General features: G+C 52.7%; 1 protein-coding gene across 3 annotated transcripts in view; it reads right to left on the bottom strand.

Moving 5' to 3' along the window:
• Positions 1–6,263: 6,263 nt before the first annotated feature.
• Positions 6,264–21,800, bottom strand: part of ZNF469 (zinc finger protein 469) — a 138,565-nt gene continuing 123,028 nt past the window's right edge. For all 3 annotated transcript variants that reach the window (XM_048516101.1, XM_048516100.1, XM_048516102.1), the window contains one exon: positions 6,264–20,563. In XM_048516101.1, the coding sequence (XP_048372058.1) occupies positions 7,861–20,361 (12,501 nt within the window). In that variant the 5' untranslated portion in view covers positions 20,362–20,563 and the 3' untranslated portion in view covers positions 6,264–7,860. The remainder of the gene's footprint in view (positions 20,564–21,800) is intronic.

Raw genomic sequence — 21,800 nt, 5'->3', positions numbered from 1 at the left:
GAAGTCCACGGCCAATGGCCAAAACCCTCTGGACAGCTCTCCCCTCCGAAAACCCTTTGGGGGTCACCATAGACCAGCTGCGACTTGATGCCACTTCCTAGCACCAAAGCATTGCGTGTGTTGGCACAAGCATCACCTTATGGAGATTCATCAAGATCTTCTAGCTCCATGTCCACAACAAAATATATGTTTGGGGACATACTGCGTTATGTTATTAGCAAGCCAAGGTGGTTCCATCTGACCTCAGCCCTTCCCAGACTCATACAGGAAGCCTGTTTGCCTATCTGTTGATTATTAACGAATGCGTCATCCTTAAATACTTTTTACTACAGTACGCACATATTCATATTCCATGTACTCAAATAGGCTGTGTTGTACGTACTGACTGCATTTGAGCAGCTGGAAGATTATGGGTTGGATCCTGCTGTGGAGACCCTTCGACAGAGGTCCTTGCACCCCGGCAGAGGTGGGATCCAGCAGGTTCTCACAGGTTCCCGAGAGTAGATTACTAATTATTTGTGTGTGCCGAGAGGGGGTTACTAATTGGTGATTTTGCCACGTGATTTTTGCCTTAGTTACGCCCTCCTCTCAGCAGTAGCACGCAGAACTTGAAGCAGTCTAGCAGGAGGTGCACCGGCATGCGTGGCAGCCTGCACCTGCGTGCATTTGTTTCCTGCCCAAGGACTGGCGCAGTGGCTTTGTCCTGGTCACAGCCCTGCCCAGGAATGCCCCACCCACGGAATGCCCGGCCAAGCCCCCGTCGTGCCCCGCCCATCCCCACTGGCGCTACGCCACAGTTTGAATCCCATCACCATGGGAACCTGTTACTAAATTTTTGGATCCCACCACTGCACCCCGGACACACTCCCTGGATCCAACTCTAGAGACTTTTGGAGAGGGACTGTTATTCTGTCCTTTGCTGGCAAGATGGCAAAGTGCGTTCGCTTCTCTCTCTTGGCTGGAAGCAACAGATGGGGAGTGGGCATGAATACAAGACAGGGCCTTTTCAGTGGCAGCCCCAAGACCGTGGAACCACCTCCCCCAGGTGGGGCACTTGGACCTCATTTTTTATCTTTAGGGGGCAACTGAAGACTGTTTTATTTAGGACTGCACTTGATTAAAACATTCCTAAATGGTGGTTTAATTTATTTCGATTTTGTGTATTTTTATTTACTGTGTTTTGTTTATATTGCCAGCTGCCTTGAGCTCTGTCTGGGAGAAAGGAGGCTAACAAATGTTTTAAATAAAATTAAACAAAAAATGTTTGTACATCAACGAACACTGCATTGGTGGAACTGGGCCAGGCGGCAGCGTTCCTACTCTGGGTGACGTTGGAGTGCCTTTGCGGCCTTCCATCAGGGCCCGGGCTTCCAAGCAGCCTGTCTCCGTCCTCCACACAAGGAAGGCCCTGCTCTAGCCACTGCCCCATTCTCCCCTGGGACCTGCAGCTTCCCCAACCTCCCTCTCTCTCCAGCCAGCGGACACCCACTCCGCAGCTTCAGCTAATCTGTTCCCTTTGCTTCCTCGTTGGAATGACGCTGGCAGCATTCTGCAATCTTCCAAGTGTCAAGCGCGTCCGAAACGCTCGGTGATAAAGCAGGCTCAGTAAACTCAAGGGCTTTAGGGAGCTGAGTCTGACTGACGGATGGGAGGGGGGAGAGTTTCTTCTTTCTTCCCCAGCAAAAGCTCTGATCTCGGCAGATCACCTGCTCCGGCAGAGGTCCTGCAAATCTCCTTATTATGCACCAACAGATTTCTGCCAAGCGTGTCAAGGCAGAACCATCGCCAAGATCTACGCAGGGGTGGGGGGTGGGGTGGGGTGCAGAGAGATGACACCAAAAGAAAACAGCAAGCTAAGTCATTCCCGGTTTGGAAATAGCATCTTGTCTGCTGCACCAAAGCCATGTCAGCAAAGCCAAAGACTTTATTAGCCACTGTATGGAGGCCTCGGGGCAGACGCTTACATGGCCTCTGTGAAAATCGCTAGGGAGAGCTGCCCTCCTAGGGGGGAGGAACAGAGGAGGGCAAATGTTCAGTTTGCAGGGAAATCTTGCCTTCTCTGAATAGGGCTCTGGGTGTTGATGAGGGCCCTGAAGGGCCTCATGCCTGCGTGCGCACAGCCCCTGGGAACCCCTCTGCCTATCACTATTTGGCTTCTTACTGATAAACCTCAAGTTTCCCCTAAGGCAGTGGTGGTGAACCTTTGGCACTCCAGATGTTATGGACTACAATTCCCATCAGCCCCTGCCAGCATGGCCAATTGGCCATGCTGGCAGGGGCTGATGGGAATTGTAGTCCATAACATCTAGAGTGCCAAAGGTTCACCACCATGGCCCTAAGGAGTGCAGTTTGAAACCCACACACGAGCCTATGAAGCAGCCTTATTCTGAATCAGAGTCCTGGTCTACCAGCGTCAACCATGTCTACTCCTACTAGCAGTGGCTCTCCAGTCTCAGGCTGAGGTCTTCGGCAGCCTGCCAGGTCCTTTTAACCGGCATTGCTGGCGACAGAACCTGGGACCTCTTGCAAGCCAAACAGAGGCTGTGCCACAAAGGCCCGCACCTGCAGAAGAATGCACTTTCAATGCACTTTGCAGCTGGATTTTACTGTGCGGAAAAGCAACATCCACTTGCAAACAAAGGTGAAAGTGGATTGAAAGTGCATTATTCTGCATGTGCGGAAGGGGCCAAAGCCAGAGCCCAAGCAGAGGTTCCATCCAGCGCTTCACCACAATCTTCCTTAGGCAAAAGCCTTACCTCCCACTCCACAAAGGACAGACAGATTCCTTAGTTTCCTGCTAAGGCTGAGAAGGTTGGAGAGAGCTGTCAGGAGGCAGCTGCTGCGCTGTCCCAGGCAAAATGCAACAGATTCACGAAGGCGCAAGAGGGGATGGGTTCTGGGCCAGAATTCCCCGGGGTTGTTCTCAGCTCAGATGGGAAGGGAAGTGAAGGAGAGGCGAAGGGGTGTCTGTCACATACACTGACAAGCTGGGCTTTCTGATGAGCCCTCTGGGGTGCACATCCCACCTGTACATCTTGCCACACACAACGGCAATGAGATTTGGGGGGAGGAGGAGGAGTTCGGATTTATATCCCCCCATTTTCCCCTGTAAGGGAGACTCGGGGCTTACAAGTCTTTCCTCCCCACCCCCTCCCACAATAAACACTCTGTGAGGTGGATGGGGCTGAGAGAGCTCCGAAGAACTGTGGCTAGCCCAGCTGGCGTGGAGTGCACAAGCTAATCTGGTTCGCCAGGTAAGTCTCCACAGCTCAAGTGGCAGAGCAGGGAACCAAACCCACTTCTCCAGATTAGAGCGCACCTGCTCTTAACCACTCCAGCACGCTGGCTATCTGGGCTGAGCTTTGATCCCAGAAAACGGGATGTCTCTGAGCAGATGCCGAGTCTCTCTGGCTCAAAATCCTAGGCAGCGTTTCCGTGCCTGGGGCAAGGAGAAAGGGCTCCCTGTGGTTCCAAGGCCGGGCTTGCAGGGAAAGCCGAGGAATCGGGAAAGGAACACCAAGGCCCAGCGCCTGTCCAGCTCTACCGGAAGCTGTTCTTGCTACAGAGCCTGTTGCTTTCCACGCACTCCTTTTGAAAGTCCTTAATGCTATTAATCTGGGAGGTGGGAGGAAGCAGGAACAAACAGGTATGAAACATTCTCCTCTCTGCTGCATTTGCATCTGCAGAGAAATATATCAGGGCCCAGGCATCGAAGTCTCATTCCCAGCTCCATAATATTTCCTGCCAAAACCTGCTTGCAAAAACACACTGCTGTAAATTTCCTGACAAAATTCTTTTGAGGTTATTTTTTCCCCTAAATTAAGCCATACTAATTATTTTCAGCCGGCTTTATCTCCACTTTGCAACACTCCAGGAGGGTGTGGGCGGCAAGCATTTTAAGCCGCCATAAACAAAAGAGTGGTTTGGAAAATAATTCTATCAATTAATCAAATTAATCCTGCAGTTTTAGTTACAAGCCCCAAGTGGCAGGATTCTAGCCTGCGGTTATAAGCTATCTCTCGTTGACAGTGTTTAAATGTTATGATTGCAACAGTAATTAAAGAATATAATATACTTGTCGCTTTGTGGAGGCCTCTCACGGCCCTCTGGAGCGCAGGGTGGCTTTGCACAGAGGTCGCCCGGAGGACGGGAGGACAGTGACCGGAAGAGAGTTTCCCTTCATTGTTGGGTCGTTGTTTCTGAAGCATCCGAAAAGCTGAAGATGGCTCCTTTTGCAAGTACTGCAAAGCGCTGGTGGACTTTCCTATTGCTTTTCAACAGCAAAGACAGCAATTCATGATGCAAGGAGATCTCCCGTGACACAGATTTTGGTAGAGTCCTAAAAGACGGTCTCTGCGGACCAGCCCAGTGGTTACCAAAGGTTAGGCAGGCCTCTCTGTGCTGTGGAGCGGACAGTCAGCAAGGGAAGCCCCAATGGCTCTCTCTGCTTCTTCCTCTCAATAGCGGCACAGATGCAAATTTGCCTGCTGGGTAGAACTGTACCTCTTCAAGAAGAAGAAGAAGAGTTTGGATTTATATCCCCCCTTTCTCTCCTGCAGGAGACTCAAAGGGGCTTACAATCTCCTTGCCCTCACAACAAACACCCTGTGAGGTACGTGGGGCTGAGAGAGCTCCGAGAAGCTGTGAGTAGCCCAAGGTCACCCAGCTGGCGTGTGTGGGAGTGCACAGGCTAATCTGAATTCCCCAGATAAGCCTCCACAGCTCAGGCGGCAGAGCTGGGAATCAAACCCAGTTCCTCCAGATTAGACACATGAGCTCTTAACCTCCTACGCCACTGCTGCTCCTTCAAGTCAAGGTGCTCTGAACTGGAGGCTGTTTTTGGATAAGCTGCAGGAATAAATAACGAAGAAGAGGTCGCAAATCAGGAGAGAGAAGAACCAGGACCTTATCTAGTGCCTTAAGAACATAAGAACGTTTAAAAAATCTATTTACTTTATTTCTATCCTGCTTATCTCCCCAATGGGAACCCAAAGTGGCATTCATCTATTCCTCGCCTCTGTTTTATCCTCACAACAACCCTGTAAGGGTAGATCAGGCTGAGAGGGAGTTGACTGGCCGAAGGTCAGCCAGCAGGCTTCCGTGGCAGAGTGTCCGACCAGCTGCTTCTAGGAAGCCCAGGAACAACGGCATCTTCCTCCCTGTGCTCCCAAGCAATGGGTTTAAGGGGGCGGGGAGGAGTAATTGCTTCTGGGACTGGAAGGAGTAGATCTCATAAGAACATAAGAACGAGCCTGCTGGATCAGACCAGAGTCCATCTAGTCCAGGGGTAGGGAACCTGCGGCTCTCCAGATGTTCAGGAACTACAATTCCCATCAGCCTCTGTCAGCATGGCCAATTGGCCATGCTGGTAGGGGCTGATGGGAATTGTAGTTCCTGAACATCTGGAGAGCCACAGGTTCCCTACCCCTGAGATTCTAGTCCATCACTCTGCTACTCGCAGTGGCCCACCAGGTGCCTTTGGGAGCTCACGTGCAGGATGTGAAAGCAATGGCCACCTGCTGCTGCTGCTGCTTCCAAGCCTCTGGTCTGCTAAGTCATTTGCAATCTGAGATCAAGATTGGTAGCCATAGATCGACTTCTCCTCCATAAATCTGTCCAAGCCCTTTTAAAATCTCCATTACGACTAGTAGCCACTGATAGCCCCCTCCTCGATGAATTTGTCCACCTCCCTTATAAAATCTTCCAAGAAGCTTTTTCCACATCCTGTGGCAGCGAATTCCAGTTTAACAATGCTTGATAAGAAGAAGTGCTTCCTTGTGTCTGTCCTGAACCTCCCACCATTCAGCTTCCGAGCAACTAGTCTGCAGATCAGGAAAGGACTAAGCGTGTTGAAGAGCACATCAGTCCAAGGAAGAGGAGGTGGACTGGCTGACCCTATTCCAGGTGGCCCATGGTGGATTGCTGGCACCACACCACCATATTCTGCTGCCTCTGAATATGGAAGTCACGCCGTTGGTCACCAAGATCAGCAGCTGTGGATTGAGTTGGACAAACATCTGGCAGGTCATTCAACTCTCTGGCAATGGCACTGCAGCATCCTGAAGCAATGAGTTTCCTGAATAAGTTTGGCTTCATGTAATGAAGCTATGCTCCAATCTAGTATGTTAAGGCTAGATCCGTTTGTCATAGAGAACCCACCATGCCCAGCCTCCCCACCACCAATCCTTCTCACCGCACCCCAAATAAATAAGAAAGTAATCAATAGCAGGTTGGCTGAAAAAGGCAAAACAGACCGGCAAAGCTTCTGTGAAAATATTGGACTATATTTGCAAAGAGAAATCCAGGCCCTGTCTTACAGTACCACTGGGTAATGTTCATCTCATATTTTATTCAACATTAAAAAGGTGCTCAATTGGCCCCTGTACAACATTATTAAAAAAAAACGGAAAAACCAAACGGGCGTTTTCAGCGCTTTTCTCTGCTCTGACAAATATCAAAATAAAAACTTTAAACGTAACACATTGCACCCGATGTATAATTAATCTACTCTTTTTTTTTACACAGAGAACTGTAAAAGTACATATTAACAGGATAAAGCCACTTAATTCCTTTTTTAAAAATCTTACAAACAAAACACATAATAGTTGCAAGACACACGCAAAGAATGCTGCGTGCCTGCCCCCAACTCTTCCAGTGCACCTTTCTCTTCTCCTCTGTGACGTCGGGAGGCCCCTAAAAACGACGGGTGACCCTCCGAGTCTTAATCCGCACCTGAGAATCAAACCTCAAGATGCAACTGTGGTTGCATACGCTGTGGAGTACCAGGTTTGCAAGAGAACACACAAGATACCCCCCCTTCCTGTTCTCTCTCTGTGTGTTAGGTTTATACAGGCAACGGTTCTTTAAAGCGTTGTGTCTCCCCCACCCCTTCCTTGACTGGTTTGTTCCTGTCAGTATTCACATTACGAAAACAAAAATAGCACCAGTTAACTGCATAGTGAAAGCCCAAAGTCTAGCAACTATTTCAATACAGTAAGAGTTAGAAACCATTCCTTACAGGTAATCAGGACAGTACTGCGTTGGTGGGAGGGGGCGTGGGTAAATTGGCACAGTTTTGTTTCTCATGGGAAAAATAATAATTAAAATAATAATTAAAAAGAAACTATGTCAAAAATCTTCAAGGTGCAGTTCAGTTAGATTGGAGGGGGTTATAATTTCTCTCTCTCTCTCTTAAAAACATCCCTTTCAGTAATATCTACAGTGGTCTTTAAAAAGGCAGCAACTTACATCAAGGCCCCGAGGCAATAGAAATTAGTTCACTTTTAACTCCACGTTCTTGGGAATGGATGTCTGTCAAAACCGGGGCCTGCTTCCTTCTTAATTTAATTTTTTTAATTGTATCATGTCTTAGGCTGCTCCCAATTAAATGAAATCATTCAGGATTATTTGTGCAAAGTCTCCAGGAGAAAAAAATTGCTTTCTACAGTGTACTGCACCTTATGAATAAGACGTCTCTGGAATGAAGTTCATCTCTTCAAGTACTTTGTACAAAGATAACAGAGACACAGTCTCAAAAGGGGCCGGGATTTGCAAGTATCCCCATAACCTCAGCACTTCTCCAATAAAGCATTTCCTCTTGACGCTTCGCTCTGCCCAGAGCGATTACAGTTTTAGTTCATGAAAATCATCAGCAACATCAAAGTTCTAGCATTTGCATGATAAATCAGGTGAATTAAAGCAGATTATCAAGACACAAAAGCAAAACTATTTCAGAGGCTGCCGTGCAAGTTCATTTAGCTAGACACAGAAATCACGCGACGCAAACGAATTCAACGCTTTGATAATTCCCCCCACCCCCTTGAAAGCAGCGAAAGGATCACCATAAGTCACTTTCATAAATTACTCAGAAGTATCTCTTCTTAAAGGAATTTTAAAGCTAGTTAATTTCTGCCCAAACAGTTGGTTGAGGAGATTGTTCTGGGATTCAGCCGTCCGGTAGTGGTGAGCTTCAGGCAGCTTAGCACCTTGGACAGCTCTAGGTCTGTTCAGAGAGCTGGCCGGGGAAGGGGAAGGATCTTTGGATAAGAGGGTGTGATAAGTCTTGCCCAAGACGTCCTTCTTGCGTTTCAACTCTCCGTTGGAATGGCGGGCCTCTGCTTTCTTCTGGAAACACTGGTCAAGCACCGTTTTCTTCAGTTGGCCACTTCTCATGGACGCCTTGGGCTTGGGAGACAGTTTGTTGCAGTGAGTATCTCTCCTACGAGGGGAGAGGGCTAGAGTCTCGCTGCTCGACCAGTCGGCCCTTGTGAAGCCTCCGGCCCCCTCCCCCCTCATGGCTTCCGGCCACCGGACCTTTTTCCTCTTTCCCCCTCCGTCCCCCTCGATATTTTCACGGGAGGCTGAGCTGCCCTTGTGGGAAGACTTGTGCTCCCTCCTCTTTTTGGGGTGTGCTTTGGCGAGCCCATTGGCAACCGATCGTTCCTGGAATGTGTTGGGTTCAGAGTGGTTGTGTCTTGCTGGGGCACTTCCTGTGTCATTTGGGAGGGGGTCGCTCGCAGGACTGGTTTGGAGGGTTCCCCCATCTTTGACGCTCACCTGGGCCCTGCTGTCTTTGGGGCAAGCACCTGTCTCCGGTGGGGCTTTGTCTTTTAGGTAGAGGGCCTTCTGGACCTCTCCTGGACTACTTAGGGAATTCTGGCCACTTGTGCCATTTTCAGAGTCAGCCAGACTGCCTGTGGTTTTCTTGGCAGGTCGATTTAGGGCTGGTGACGATGTCTTATCCTTCAGAGGTAAAGCGTGGAAGGCAACTTCAGGTGAATTTAGCTTACAAGCACTTTCCTGAGGAACTGTCCCATTCAGATGGCCAGCCCACTGCCCTTTACCAGACCCCTTACATTCTGTACTCCCAGCAGCAAGCTCATGCATCTTCCTCATGGGCTCCTCTTGCAACTGGGAATTGCCCCACGTCCCTAGGGCACGCTCAGCCGCGCTGCTAAAGGCGGCCTGTTCAGGAGTCTCGTGCTTCTCAGAGAGATGAGGTGGAGACAGCTCTTGGCCTTCTGCGCGTTTATGTGCTAAGCTGGCAAGATCGATGCTAATTGCGTCAGGAGAGTCGAAAAACAGAGGAGGATTCTCATCTGGCAAGCTTCTTTTCATCAGCTGGCCTGTAGGAAGTCCAGCCACGTGCCTGACCTCTGGGCAGTCAGATGTTTGCTGGAGTGCTAGAGGAGGGGGTGAAGGCAGACGGTCGAACTGAGATTCTTCTATTTCGGCCAAGAAACCAGGGAAGGCTCCCATCTGCTCCTCCGCTTTGACAGGGGCCTGGGGCGGAGGAGTCTTAGTCACACGGACCGCTGCCGAAAGAGGCTCGCTTGGAGGTAGCAGAGCTTCACCCCCTAGCAGGGGGGAACGAAGAGAATCCAAGTGCACAGGTGAGCCCTGCGCAGGTGAGCTGGTGTGGTGGAGAACCTTCTTCTTCTTGGCAGCAGGCGTGCCTTCTCTGGGGCGCGACTCCTCCTTGATTTTCTTGCCTCCCTCCTTCGGAAAGGCCCCCGGGCGCATCACTCCTTGGAAGCGGAAGGTCTTGCTGCCGCCTGCCAGGTGTTTCTCCATGTGCCTGTCGTACTGCTCTTTTTTGGAGAAGGTGTAGTTGCAGGTGCTGCAGATGAAGGACTTCTTGATCACGTGCATGACGTCTGCGCACAGCTCGCAGGCGTACAGGGTGGTGTGCTTGATGTCGGCCTCCTCGGCCGTCCCGTGCTCTTGGCTGAGGTGGCTCCGAAGCTCTCTGGTCTCCTGGTAGAACATGGGGCACTTGTGGCACAAGAAGATCTTCTGCAGGCTGTGCACCACCAGGTGGCGCTGGAGCTTGAAGGGCTTTGGAAACTGCTTCCCACAGTGATGACAGTCCCGAGAAGGGTCTTTGCATTCAGGGTGCATGGGAGGTCCTTCGGCCTTCGGAGCTGGGGCTGGGGATGGAACTGTGGGTGCTTTGGGGGAGGAAGCTGGCGGCTTGATTCTGGCCACGCCTTCTGAGAGGTCCTTGCTGACCTTTCCCTCCTGGCCTTGAGGTTCTTTGGGGACTTTGCTGTCTTTGCCCACAAGAGCTTTGCTGCCCGGCTCTGCGTTCTTGGAGGCCTTGCTGGGCTTCCGACACAAGATGGAGTTCAGGAAGTGAGTGACGGCCACGTTGTCTTCAGAGAAACAACCAGGCATACCCAAGACCGATTTCTGAGCCTGGCCTTTCCGGGCAAACTGCGTGGCATGCTCCCTCAAGTGCTCGTTGTACATCCAGACATCGGAGATCTCCTTCAAGCACATCCCGCAAGCCCAGAGGCCAGCTTTGTTCTTGGCGTGCTTCTCCTTCAAGTGGTCCCTCAGTTGCTCTCGAGAGCTGAACTTTCTCTGGACGCACATGTAGCAGGTCGGAGGAGGGGAGGGGTTGTGGGTCAGCTTGTGGAAGTCCAGCTCGCCCAAGGTGAGGAACCACTGGAAGCACACTTTACACTTGTATTGCTTTTCCTTAGTCTTGAGGTCACTCCGGGACTTCCCTGGTTTCCCTTCTTCTAGCTTATTTCTGATTGGCTTGCCTTGACCGACGGACGTCTGCTTCAGACCTAAGGTGTGCTCGTCCACAGGTGGGAGACGACTCTCTTCAGCGGGGTTACTGGGCGTGTCCCTCGCCTCAAACTTCGTGTTCAGCATCTCCAGATCAATGGTATGGAATTCAGGCAAGGTGGGATTTTCATTCCTTCTGGTGTCGTAGGGCTCTTTTTCCAGATCAGGAGGCTCCGGACTGGCGCCTGCCACAGAATGGCCACTAGAACGCTCCGCAGGTGAACTGAGCAGTGGTCCGGCTTCCACCTCTTTCCCCAGAGCATCCCAGTTGCTCAAGGTTGGAAGAGCTTCCGTCGGGCTTGTTTGGCACAGAAAGCTCACTGCGTCGTCCTTCTTCAAATCCGTAGCTTCTTCCCTTTGTCTGGCAACCGGCTGAGAAGCAGCGCTTTTAGGCGAGGTGGAACTGGCGTTGCTGGGCGTGGTTTTGTTGTTGTGGCACATGTTGAGCATCAGCGCATCGTCGATGGAGATGGTTTCATACTCGCAGGGATCTTCTCTCGTGACGCAGAAGGAGCTGGTTTCCCCGAGGTCGGAAGCCATCCGGATCGTGAAGAGGTCCCTTGAGACTTCGGGCCTGGGGTTGGTCTCCGCGACGGGTCTCAGCTTTTTCGTCCGCTTCCCGTAAACGCGAGTGCACTTCCTCCGGGCAAAGTGGTCGTTCCTGGGGAAAAGTTGTGAAAACGTGGTGTCGTCGTCAAACAAGCTCTGCAGGTCTGGACCTTCGTTGCTCTGTGGAGTCTCTCCTGTCCCCCAGGACTTGGAGTCCCCTGGACCCGAGGAGCCCTCCGCTGCCTTCTCTGAGGTCTCTTCTATGGAGCCCTTTTTGTCTGGCCCAGAATCCAAGGGGTGCTGTTGACTCTTGGGGCTCGGAGGGAGGATCAATAGGTTGTTCTGATTTGTGCAGTTTGCCTCGTCCGAAGAACTGTCCTTTGCCTCAGGTTCCTCCACATTTATGCTGTCGCTCTGCTCTTCACAAAGGTGGCTCAACACCTTCTTGACTTGCTGTGGGGGCCCAGGTTGCCAACTGTCTTGCGGGTGAAGCTTTTCTTCTGCCTCTGGATCTTCTGTCCCCTTTCCACCGCCGCTCTGTGCCTCCTGAAAAGTCTCTTCTCTGGCAGGCTCTTTGGCTGAGGTTCTTCTTTCATCTACTTCAAATCCACCCACACTCAGATTGTAAGGGGGCACAGGTGACCGGCCCTCAGCCTGCGCTTCTGCGGAGCTGTGACCATTCTCCATGTCTTTAGAGAACTCAGTCGAAGTGAGGTTGACAGTGCCGCTGATCTCATTCTCCACGTGAGAAGACTTTACGTCCTTCTGCCGATCGGGAGCTCCTTTCCCTTTCCTCCCTTTCTTCCTCAGTTTCTTCTCAGTAAGACTGCCCAAGCCAACAGGCCTGGCCTCTCCCGCCATCCCTTCTGTCTCTGAATCTTTTCTAGTGTTAGCCATTGACTCAGCCAGTGGAGCGGATGTGGTTTTCGTGTCTTCACTAAAACAATCTGTGCTTTGCGGTTCATGGGTGACACTTAAGTCACTCAGCACCCTGCTAACAACTTCCTGGATCTCTGCAGTGGGCGCCTTTCTCTGCCTTCTGTAGGATCTGGGAACAACTTGGCCAGAAGCTGTTTTTGGAATGCGTGAGCTGTGCCCTCGTTCTTTGACCGAAGTCTTCCTATTTCTCTTAGAGGCCGGCTTGCTTGGGCCCAAAGCAGGACTTGCCAACAGAACCCTACGCTCGTTCTCCTGACCCTTTGCAACCCTGGGTCTCAACAACCCTGTTTTGAATCTAGAAGAAATGGAACAACTATCACAGGCAACTTGCAGTCCTTCCTCTTCCAGCTGTCCTGTTTTGGAATCATCTTCAGAATTTCCACGTTTGCCCTTTTTTTCTTGCTCCCTGGAACTAGGAAAGCTTTCCGGCTGCTCACCTTGTTCACAGCCTTCCTTCTTCACCTCGTTCTGTCTACTGGCCGTGTTCTGAGAAGTGCGGCTACACCAAGTCTCTGGACAGTGGCTGGCACTGTGTTGGGCTGCTGCGGCATCATCTGCTTGGGTGAAGTCTGCTACCAGAGTCTCTTCAATATCTACATCTTTGCTAAAAGCCTCATGCTGGAGTTCAACTGCACTGACTTTTGGGGAGTGACTTCCAGCCTCTTCCGTTCCTTGGAGTCCTTGATCTGTATCTTCATCTCTGCACTGAGTAGAGTAAATGTCTGATGGAGACGGGCCAAGAAAGATGCCCTGCAGGGGAACAGAAGGAGATCTGGTAATCTTGACCACAGCCAAGAGTGTATCGCTGTGTTCACCTTCAGAAAGGTCTTTATGCATAAAAGATGGCTCATCAGGGGGCTGGCTGCTGGTGGCTTGTAATTTCAAGAGTCCTTCCTTTCCTGCAAGAGGATCTGTTTGATCTCCCAAGAACAGAGGAGAGGCCGCCTGGGTAGTGACATCTTGTGGAGACTCTGCCAAAGCACCAGATGCGCCATCTGTAAGATGTCGTTGCAGGTTGCCCATCCTGGCCGAGAGAAGCGAAGACGGGGGCTCACAGGGCTGCGAAGTGGGAGAAAAGGGAGTTGCTTCTTTCAATTTCTTGTGTTCTGAAGGAGTCCCAGTGGCCACCTTCTCTTCACCAGAGGAGGAGTATCTGCATGTACAAAGCGGAATGGGACGGCCCTTGGGCACTCTGGTCAGACAGTGCAGTTCTTGAGATGCTAGCTCTCCACAGTCTGAAAACGCATCGGTCTTATTATTTTCCTGCATGTACTGCTGATCAGCAAAGCCAGATTCCACGGGGAAACTGTCCTGGGAGGCGTCTGCACACTGGCTCGCTTGTTTCTTCAGGTCTTCTGTCAAGCCTGGACTGATTCCCGAACAAAAGCCTGATTTGTGCAAGAGGTAACCATCCCGGTAATGATTTTCAGGAGGGCTGGTCGGGGCTGCAGGTGTGTCCTGTTGTGACCGATCCCCACTCAGTTCAATCGACTGGGTTTTCACATCACACAATGCCTGCTCCTTAGGGCCTGCTTCACCCCAAGCAGCACAGTGTGTGACTTGGATTTTGAGCGCTGCTGGTAACGCGTGGCTTGGCGTATCTTGCTCAAATGATCCGGGGCTTAAAGGGGATTTTCTGTGGCTCCTAAATGTCAAGGTTGTTTTTTCCTGCTCTCCTGTAACTGCGGCACCCTGAGCTCCCTTCTCCCTTAGCAATGAGGTGACGGATGAGTTGCTGAGCAGAGAGAGGTTACTGTGCTCTGCTGAAAGGCCGCTTGTGCATCTATTGATGTCCGCCTCTGCTGAACAGGCATCTGTCAAGCACGGAAGCCCCAGTTGCTCTGTGGCATGAGAGGCAGCTCCCCCCAAACGCCCCGCTTGCTCAACGGCTTCCAAATGCAACTCTGCTGAATCCGATGACTTGCTGCCCAGTTCACCCCCCACCGTCCTCTTCCTTTCCTCCAGTGTGGGACTCTCAGCCCCCTCAGCACTCAGCACACTGTCTGCAATCCCCTCCTCCTTCTCGGTCTGTTCGCTGGCACTCGTGGGCAGGAGAGAGGCCGGATGCAGCACTGGGAAGCAGGGTAGAAGCAGGTCTTCCTCATTGTTCTTGACTGTCTGAGCGACAAACAGCTGCAGCTGCTGCAGAGGATTAGCTGACTTTCCTTGGGGGCCCGAAGCATATTCTGCACCTCCTTCCACCTCCTTGGAAAAGGGCAGTGCCTCGAAGAGCAAGGCTTTCCTGTGGCCAGTTTTATCACACGGCACTGGATCTTGGCAAGATGTCACACCTTCTGCTTCCTTAGCCTTTTCCAGCAGCACAGATTCATCTTCATCCCGAGATCCCAGCATTTCAGGTGACCTCCTTTTGTTCAAGAGACTTTCTTCTGGGTCTTCGACAGGGTGGGAGCTAGAGGGCAAGCCACCATCATCCTCTTGAGCTCTGACATCTTGCAGTCCCAATTCTGGTTTCAAGCATGGAGGCTGATGACCGTATGATTTCAGCTCTGCAGCGCTGTCAACCGTTTTCTCTTTCTGTGACAGTTTTGGAAAACCATCTGCCTCCAGTGGCAAAGCCTCATGAATATTTAGCACAGCTGCCTCCAGGGTCTTCGGGAACAAAGGATCAGGACTTTGTATCAGATGGTCCGTGTAGCTGGGAACCTCTATATTTTCAGGTACCGGTATAATTCTGCTGGACACATTCCTTGTTTCTCTGAAACCGTCTTCCCCAGTAATTTCAGAATCTTCCAGATCTTCATCAAGCTTTTCATGAGACTCTTTGGAGCTCAAAGGGCCAACCAAGATTAGATCAGCAGTTGACGAGGGGCTCATGGTCGACGGTAAAGGACTGAACTGGACCAGACAAGGCCAAAGGTCTTGGTGGTGTCCATACTTCGGATCTAAATCTGGAAGTAGAGTTTTCTCACTGGCTGAATTTTCACAGAGGCAGTCTTTTGTGGACAGAAGGCCTGCATTCTCAAACTCATCCTCCACTAAGAACAGGGCCTTTCCATCACTCGGTTGCTCCAGGGTTAAGGGGGAAAACCGGTTGACGGACTCCTGCTCCGTATCAGTGGGATGCTCAGGAGTTTGGTGCTCCTCTGATGCCTCCACGCTCAGCTTGCTCGTCTGTAGCTGGCTTTCCAACTCAGTGACCAACCTTTTGATCTCCAGGTCGTCATCTGATATGCTGTTCATAAAAGGTTCGTTGTAATCCGCAATCCTTTCGGGCAAAGGCATCGGCATTTGGTCGATCTCACTCGGGAACCTCTTCGCGAACGGTTTCTCAACGGGGAGGCTATGAAACGGGGCAAGGTCCTCGGGTAAAACCGGCAATACGTCTACGAGCTGGTTCCAGTCCTTTTCTGGCAGAAATGAAGAGTACTGCTGGTCAAACGGGATCATCTTGCCAAGCGGGTTACTGGCGCCTGGAAAGGTAGCATAACTATCCTTGCTCGGAGAAACACTGTCATATAAGGTCGCGTCAAAGTTGGCAACGGGGATCTCTGCAAAGACAGAGGAAGAATCGAAGCTAAGAGGTGACGAGAGCTTGCTTTGATCGGCTTCGTAAGGCAAGATCCCGGGGGGCTTCCGTTTAAACGAGCCGACGTCTCCCGGGCACAAGTACACATTGTCACTGTGGGGGGGTTCGATGGCTGGAGAGCCCGGGAAAAGACCCGGTGATTCATAGCTGCTGGGTAATTCTTTGCAGCCGTAAAACGTGTCTGCCGTGCTGACCAGCAGGCTCAGCCCTTTCTCGGCCATCCCCAAACCAACAGGATTGTCACTAAAACAGTTGATGGGAGAAATGAACGGCTGCTGCTTCTCCAAATGCTTCGTGTCCACTTTGTCGTAGGCAGCATCCTCATCAGTGGGGATTCGGCTGTTGTCAGTTGGGGAAGGACCAATCAGATCTTCAACATGGTACTGCCCGTTATAGGCAGCAATCTGGGGCCAGCGCTGATCCGTCCCCAGCTCACACGGCTCTGGGGCTTTGCCCGGAGGCCTCGGCTTCTCTTCCTTGGCCCTCCCGCTGTACTGCTCTGACTCTTCAGAACCAAAAAGCACGGCTGGGCTCTGGCCCGGTGCAGTCCTGCTGGGATGCAGGCTCTCTTGGGAACGTAGCAGTCCTTCTTCTTCATTCGTAGAGCTGACTGGAGAAATGTCGGGACTGTCGTTTCGATGCACCTTAAAAACCGGAGGCAGAATTCTGGCCAAGTTGACGCCGTCTGGCTCTCCAGACCAGTCAGAGGTGAGGGTACGGCTCCTTCCTCGTGTTTCTCTCGCAGGCACGTTGAGGAATCCTCTCGGAAGTGGCCTGGCACGCTCAGGGTTCGGCGGAGGACTCTTTCTCTGCTCGCCTTCCTTCTCTGTGTCCGAATCGGCTCGTTCGGTGCTTTGGGGGCTGCTGCTTGCTTCGCTGGGGAAGGGCGTGCTCCGGTAACTGCTTGTAGAAGACCTGCAGCTTCTGCTCCGCAACTTGGCCACGCAGCCATCTTTCCTGCCGGCCTCCTTGCCCGAAGCCCTCTGGGGCTCCTCTCTGGCTTTCCGCTGCCCGTAGCTCCAGGCCGCCTCCTTGTCCTTCTCCCGCCCGCCTCTCCCTGGGTGCCTCCTGCTGAAGCCGCTTCTCAGCTTCCCGCCGAATCTCGAGCCCAGCTTCCGCCTGCAATGCCTCTTGGCGTATTCCACCCTCTCGTCATCGGATTCTGACATGTACTCGTATTCGCCGAATCTGCTGTCCTTTGTCTCAGGCAGCAGCCGGTCGGCCAGCAAGGAGAGTGGGACCGCTTTGGTGCTCTTGGTGTGCAACTTGTGGAGCTTGTTTTTCTGCTGGACGATCTTGTGGATGAGCTCCTTGCTCCACGTCCCGCTCCGCAGCTTCCGCTTCTTCACCTCTTTCGCAGAGATCTTGGGGTTCCCGGCAGCAGCGACCGGCTCACCCACTGGCCGGAGGTCACTCGCCAGAGAATAAGCACACTTGACATTCTTTGGCTGCTTCCGTTCTGAAAATGTCTTGGTTGCCTGCTTTGCCGGCAGAAAAGATCCGCAGCTTTTCCTTCCTACCTTCAGTTGGGTGTTTGTCTCATTTTGCACTCTGTCATCCATTGCTGGGTCTGCAGCCTTGCTGCGAACAGAGTCTGTTCTGTTCTGTTTCTCAAACGGTTCTCCTCCATGGTCCGGGCACCAGGCTGCTCCCCTCTCGTTAGGCCCCTGTTGCTTCCCAGATGCTTGAATTTTGGCCAGGTCTCCACAGGGATTATCCTCATAACAACTGCCCATTTTCACATTCTCCTCCGTCCCCACGTGCTTCATTTTCTTCCCGTCTTTCGCTTTGTATGGGGCCCCACCGGTGGTGACCTTCACAGATGCCAGTTCTTCGTCTGCAAACACATCTATGAAGCTGCTGTCGATTTCTGGGTTGTCTGACTGGTACCCCAGCCCGTTCAGAGCTTCGGTGATCAGGCTGTCTAGCTTGGCATCATCGATCTCCAGGTCAGAGGTGCTGAGCGGCAACGGGTTCACGAGGCTGCTGAGCTGGTTCATCCTGAGAGGATCCTCTCTGGGTTCTCCTTTGCCCTCTCCATCCGCCAGGAAATCGGCAGTCTTGTTCAAAGCAAGCAACTGCAAGTGAGAACTGGGCAGTAGCAGCGGCCCCAGCACGTGCTTCCCAGAATCAAGAGGCGGGTTTGGCTGCTTCCTGATTTCCGTCCCATGGGAGCTGTCTTTCATCTGGCCCTGCAGCGCCACGTGCGCGCTACAGAACTGACGGTGCTCCAGAAAAGACGACAGGTTGCTGAAGTTCTGGTCACATTGCTTGCAGGTTAGGAACACGTCCAGCTGGTCAAGGCTTGCGCTACTGAGCGAGCTGGCCAGGAGGTGATGCGAGGAATAAGGCGGAGGGGGGGCCTCTGCCACAAAGCCCTCCAGGCACCCCTGGGAGGCCTCCACGTTTGGCTTGTGGAAGCCGCCCTCCATAGGGATGCCTTTGTAAAGGAGGTCGTCCTTTGAGGCTCCTTGCGAGAGGTGGAAGGCCTTGACGGGCTCTGCCGCATGGTAGTGGGCTGAACCGGTACACAGCGGCTCTGAAATGTGGACGGGTTTCATGCCATCCTTTGGGTGGCAAGGGTGGTGAAAGAAGGGGGACGTGGTCAGCGGTGTGCCATCTTCAAAGCCGAGGCTGCTGGGGCTGCTGGACAGGGGAGAGAGGGACGAGCAGCTGCTGCCACTGGTGGGGTTGGGGGCAGGCGACGGGAGAGGGGAGTCGCTCGGGGACGCAACCAAGGTCAGAGGGGGCAGCACCAAAGCTGAGCTGGAGGGGAGCCGCGAGGATGCTGGGGGCGCCGCTTGGCTCACGTTGAAGAAGAGGGGCTTGCTCCTTGAGCCGCACATGGCAGGGAGGTCGGCATCTTTCGCTCCATCCAAACAGATGGCGTTCACCGAGCTACAGCTCTGCAGGCCTGGGTTGTGCCTCTGCATAATGGCTCCCTCCCCGGTCAGCAGCACTTTACCAGCATAGCCGGTGGCACCCTTGTGGGCCTTGCCGTGTCCTTCCCACTCCGGCGAGAAAGGGAGTTTCTGGCTGGCGAGTTTCCTCGAGAGCTCGATCCGGTTCTGGCCAGGCACGGCAGAAGCGAGGTGCAGGTGATGCCAGGCCTTCCTGACGTGCTGTCTTTGTTCTGGCCCCGAATGGCCCCCAAAGCAGAGCTGGCTTCCAGCAGGACTTGTGTAAGGCATTGTGTTTTGTTCCGTGGGAGAATAAGGCCTCTTGCCTGCCTCCCAGGCCTGCAAGAGCCGCGGGTGGTTCTGAGCTGGGCTGGAAAGGCTCTTCTCAAAAGGCACTGAACCCGGGTTGCCCAAGCCACTAGCCGGAGGGTCGCCGTAAGCCTTGTTCTGAAAGTGCACTTGGGGGAGAGAGATCTGTGGCACGCTCCTTCTCAGCAGGCTTCCTGCGTCCAGTATCCGTTGACTAGCTACACTGTCTTTCAAGGAGGACTGCCTCTTACCGATCGGCTTTGGCATACTAGAAACATGTAAACTGGGTGGGAAAACGGCTTGGTTTTCTTGCAAAGTGCTTGGGTTTTGGTCAATAGCACCAGAAGGAGAAATAGCACCATTGGGGTCAGTGGAATGTTCGTTCCTTCCTTTGTAGCAAGGCAAGTGCCCTTGAGTCGGTGACGGGAGAAACGGGGCCAGTGGAGGAGCCAGGCCGTACAGCCTGCTCTCCGGAGCCACGTTCTCGTAGGGGTCGTTGCCGAGGGCTTCCTCTTTCCAGTCCTTGGAGGAAGAATGGAAGGCCAAAGCACCATGAGAGGCCGGACTGGTGGCCAATGAAATGTCTACGTAGTCTTGCGCGCTGGCGTCACCCTGGAAAGTGTCGGCAGCTGGGCTGTGCAAAGCCTGAAAAGGGTACTGAAACGACGAAGGCCCCAAACAGCGTGCCTTTGATTTGCTGGTGTCCAGGAAAGGGCAAGCCGTTGGGGCGGACAGTCCACTGTTAGTACCCGGAAGGCTTTTGTCTGGCGGAGGCCACGAGTTATTCCCACTTCCCTGGAACTCCAGATAATGTAACTGCCCGCTGCTGCCAGAACTTTCGTGAGGAATGACAACTGGCGGCTGCATCTTTGCGCCATGGTTTGGGCGCGCAGCGGCTGTCGGTGAGGTATAGTTGCTGGAAATATGGCTTGAGGCGGCCTCTGGGAAGCAGCGGGTGAAGCTGAGATCCTCCTGCTGGAGCTCCACTTCCCTCTCAGGGATTCTGGGAACGTGAAACCGGTAGCTCCCCGAGACGGGTCCTCGGCTGAGCTCCACCTTCTTGGGCGGCGTGACCTTCTGCTGGGGGTAAGCGATGCCGATGGTGGGATTGGGCCGGGCATTGCTGATGGTGAGTCGGTAGAGCTGCTGGTGGCCACGCTCCGCTTTCCCTGACCGCCTGTTCTTGTCCCTCGCGCGGCTCTTTCCCGTGGGAGACTGGGGGCTTCCTTTGACGGCGCCCCAAGGGCTGTCGCTGGGGAAGCTGGGTCTGTTGTGCAGGGACCGGAAGTCGATTTTGCCCGCTTGCTGGGGTCGGATCACGGCTTCCCGCTGGTTCTGAGGCTCCTTGTCCCTCGTGCTGGTGAAACTGGACCCGTTTTCAGCCCCTTCGTGGAGGCACGGCTCTGAGCAGTCCAGCAGTCGGCTGTCAAACGCATCACTCACATCCTTCTTGCCAAAGTGCTCAAAGCTGATATCTTTGTCTTGGGCGCTGGACTCAATGTCATTGGTGACGTAAGCACGCTGGGTCTCTCCCATCATTGTACCAAGGAAGGGGCCTAGAAAGAAGCTGGTCCCCTCAGCTTCTCAGTATGCGAGCGCTTCTCCGGATGCATCGCCTTCCGTTCTCAGCCAGCCACGAGGCGGTTCAGCCTCTGGGACAGCTCCTGGTTCCATCCTGGCTACTGGACCGGACTTGCATGTGAAGTGTGATACAGGTTCATCTCGCAATGCCACATAAGACCTACAAGACAGAAAGGTCCTCATAAGTCTCAGATGTCTGCTGTCACATCCCATCTCAAAACACTCGGACATTTCAGTATTTAGTAGGGTGTTGTGTTTTTTTTCGAGTTGTATGGCCGTGTTCCAGTAGCATTTTCTCCTGACATTTCGCCTGCATCTGTGGCTGGCTTCCTTTTAGCAACACGGCCATACAACCTGGAAAACCCACAACACCCTAGTGGTTCTGGCTGTGAAAGCCTTCGACAATACATTTCAATACATTTCAGTATGCAAATAGACCCCAGGGCTGAGACCTGTAATAAATCCTAAACAAAAATGGCCTGAGCAGCAGTGGCGTAGGAGGTTAAGAGCTCGTGTATCTAATCTGGAGGAACCGGGTTTGATTCCCTGCTCTGCCGCCTGAGCTGTGGAGGCTTATCTGGGGAATTCAGACTAGCCTGTGCACTCCCACAAACGCCAGCTGGGTGACCTTGGGCTAGTCACAGCTTCTCGGAGCTCTCTCAGCCCCACCTACCTCACAGGGTGTTTGTTGTGAGGGGGGAAGGGCAAGGAGATTGTAAGCCCCTTTGAGTCTCCTACAGGAGAGAAAGGGGGGATATAAATCCAAACTCTTCTTCTTCTTCTTCTGAGTTGGTGCGACCAATTTAAACTCTTTTCCTGCCTTCTGCCACCCCACACCCAACTCCTGTGTAGAGTGGGGAGGATGGGCTTTAACTTGGGGCACAACCTCAGAGCTCTGTTGCCCCATAGGCCTGGGGTAGAAGAAGCTGTAACTCCTCTCAAGGATTCTTTCAGCCAGCGTGGATCTCTTGGCATTCTGCTTTTCAGGGCAGCCACATACTTAGACTGTGCCGGTCACGTCCCAGGGATTTTTCAGGGTTTTTGAAAAATGGTAGGAAGACAAGCTCCTTCCGATCAGACACGTATGAGAGAACCAGGGTGTTTTCCTGCTTTTGAGATCTCTCCAAAGACCACACGGATGCCGGCAGAAGCTCCCCCCTGCCCCCCCCCCCCAGTATCTGTCCTGCACTTCAAAAGTTATTGTAAGTAATTTGCTTCCAGCTGAGACCTGCGGGGAGGCATTCCTCTTGCTTCCAAAGAGCTTTCTTTTAGCAACGTAAGACCCCAGAAGCACCTGACTCCCTATGCTTTGATTTCAGGAGCGCCCAAGGAGGACTTCAGCCTGTCCCCCTGAACTCTGCCCCCTCTTTGGGGTGGGGCCTGACCCTTGTCTTAGT

This window comes from Sphaerodactylus townsendi, linkage group LG14, assembly GCF_021028975.2.
Source record: "Sphaerodactylus townsendi isolate TG3544 linkage group LG14, MPM_Stown_v2.3, whole genome shotgun sequence".
In the NCBI taxonomy this organism is placed as follows: domain Eukaryota; kingdom Metazoa; phylum Chordata; class Lepidosauria; order Squamata; family Sphaerodactylidae; genus Sphaerodactylus; species Sphaerodactylus townsendi.
This window is presented reverse-complemented; position numbering and strand designations above follow the sequence as displayed.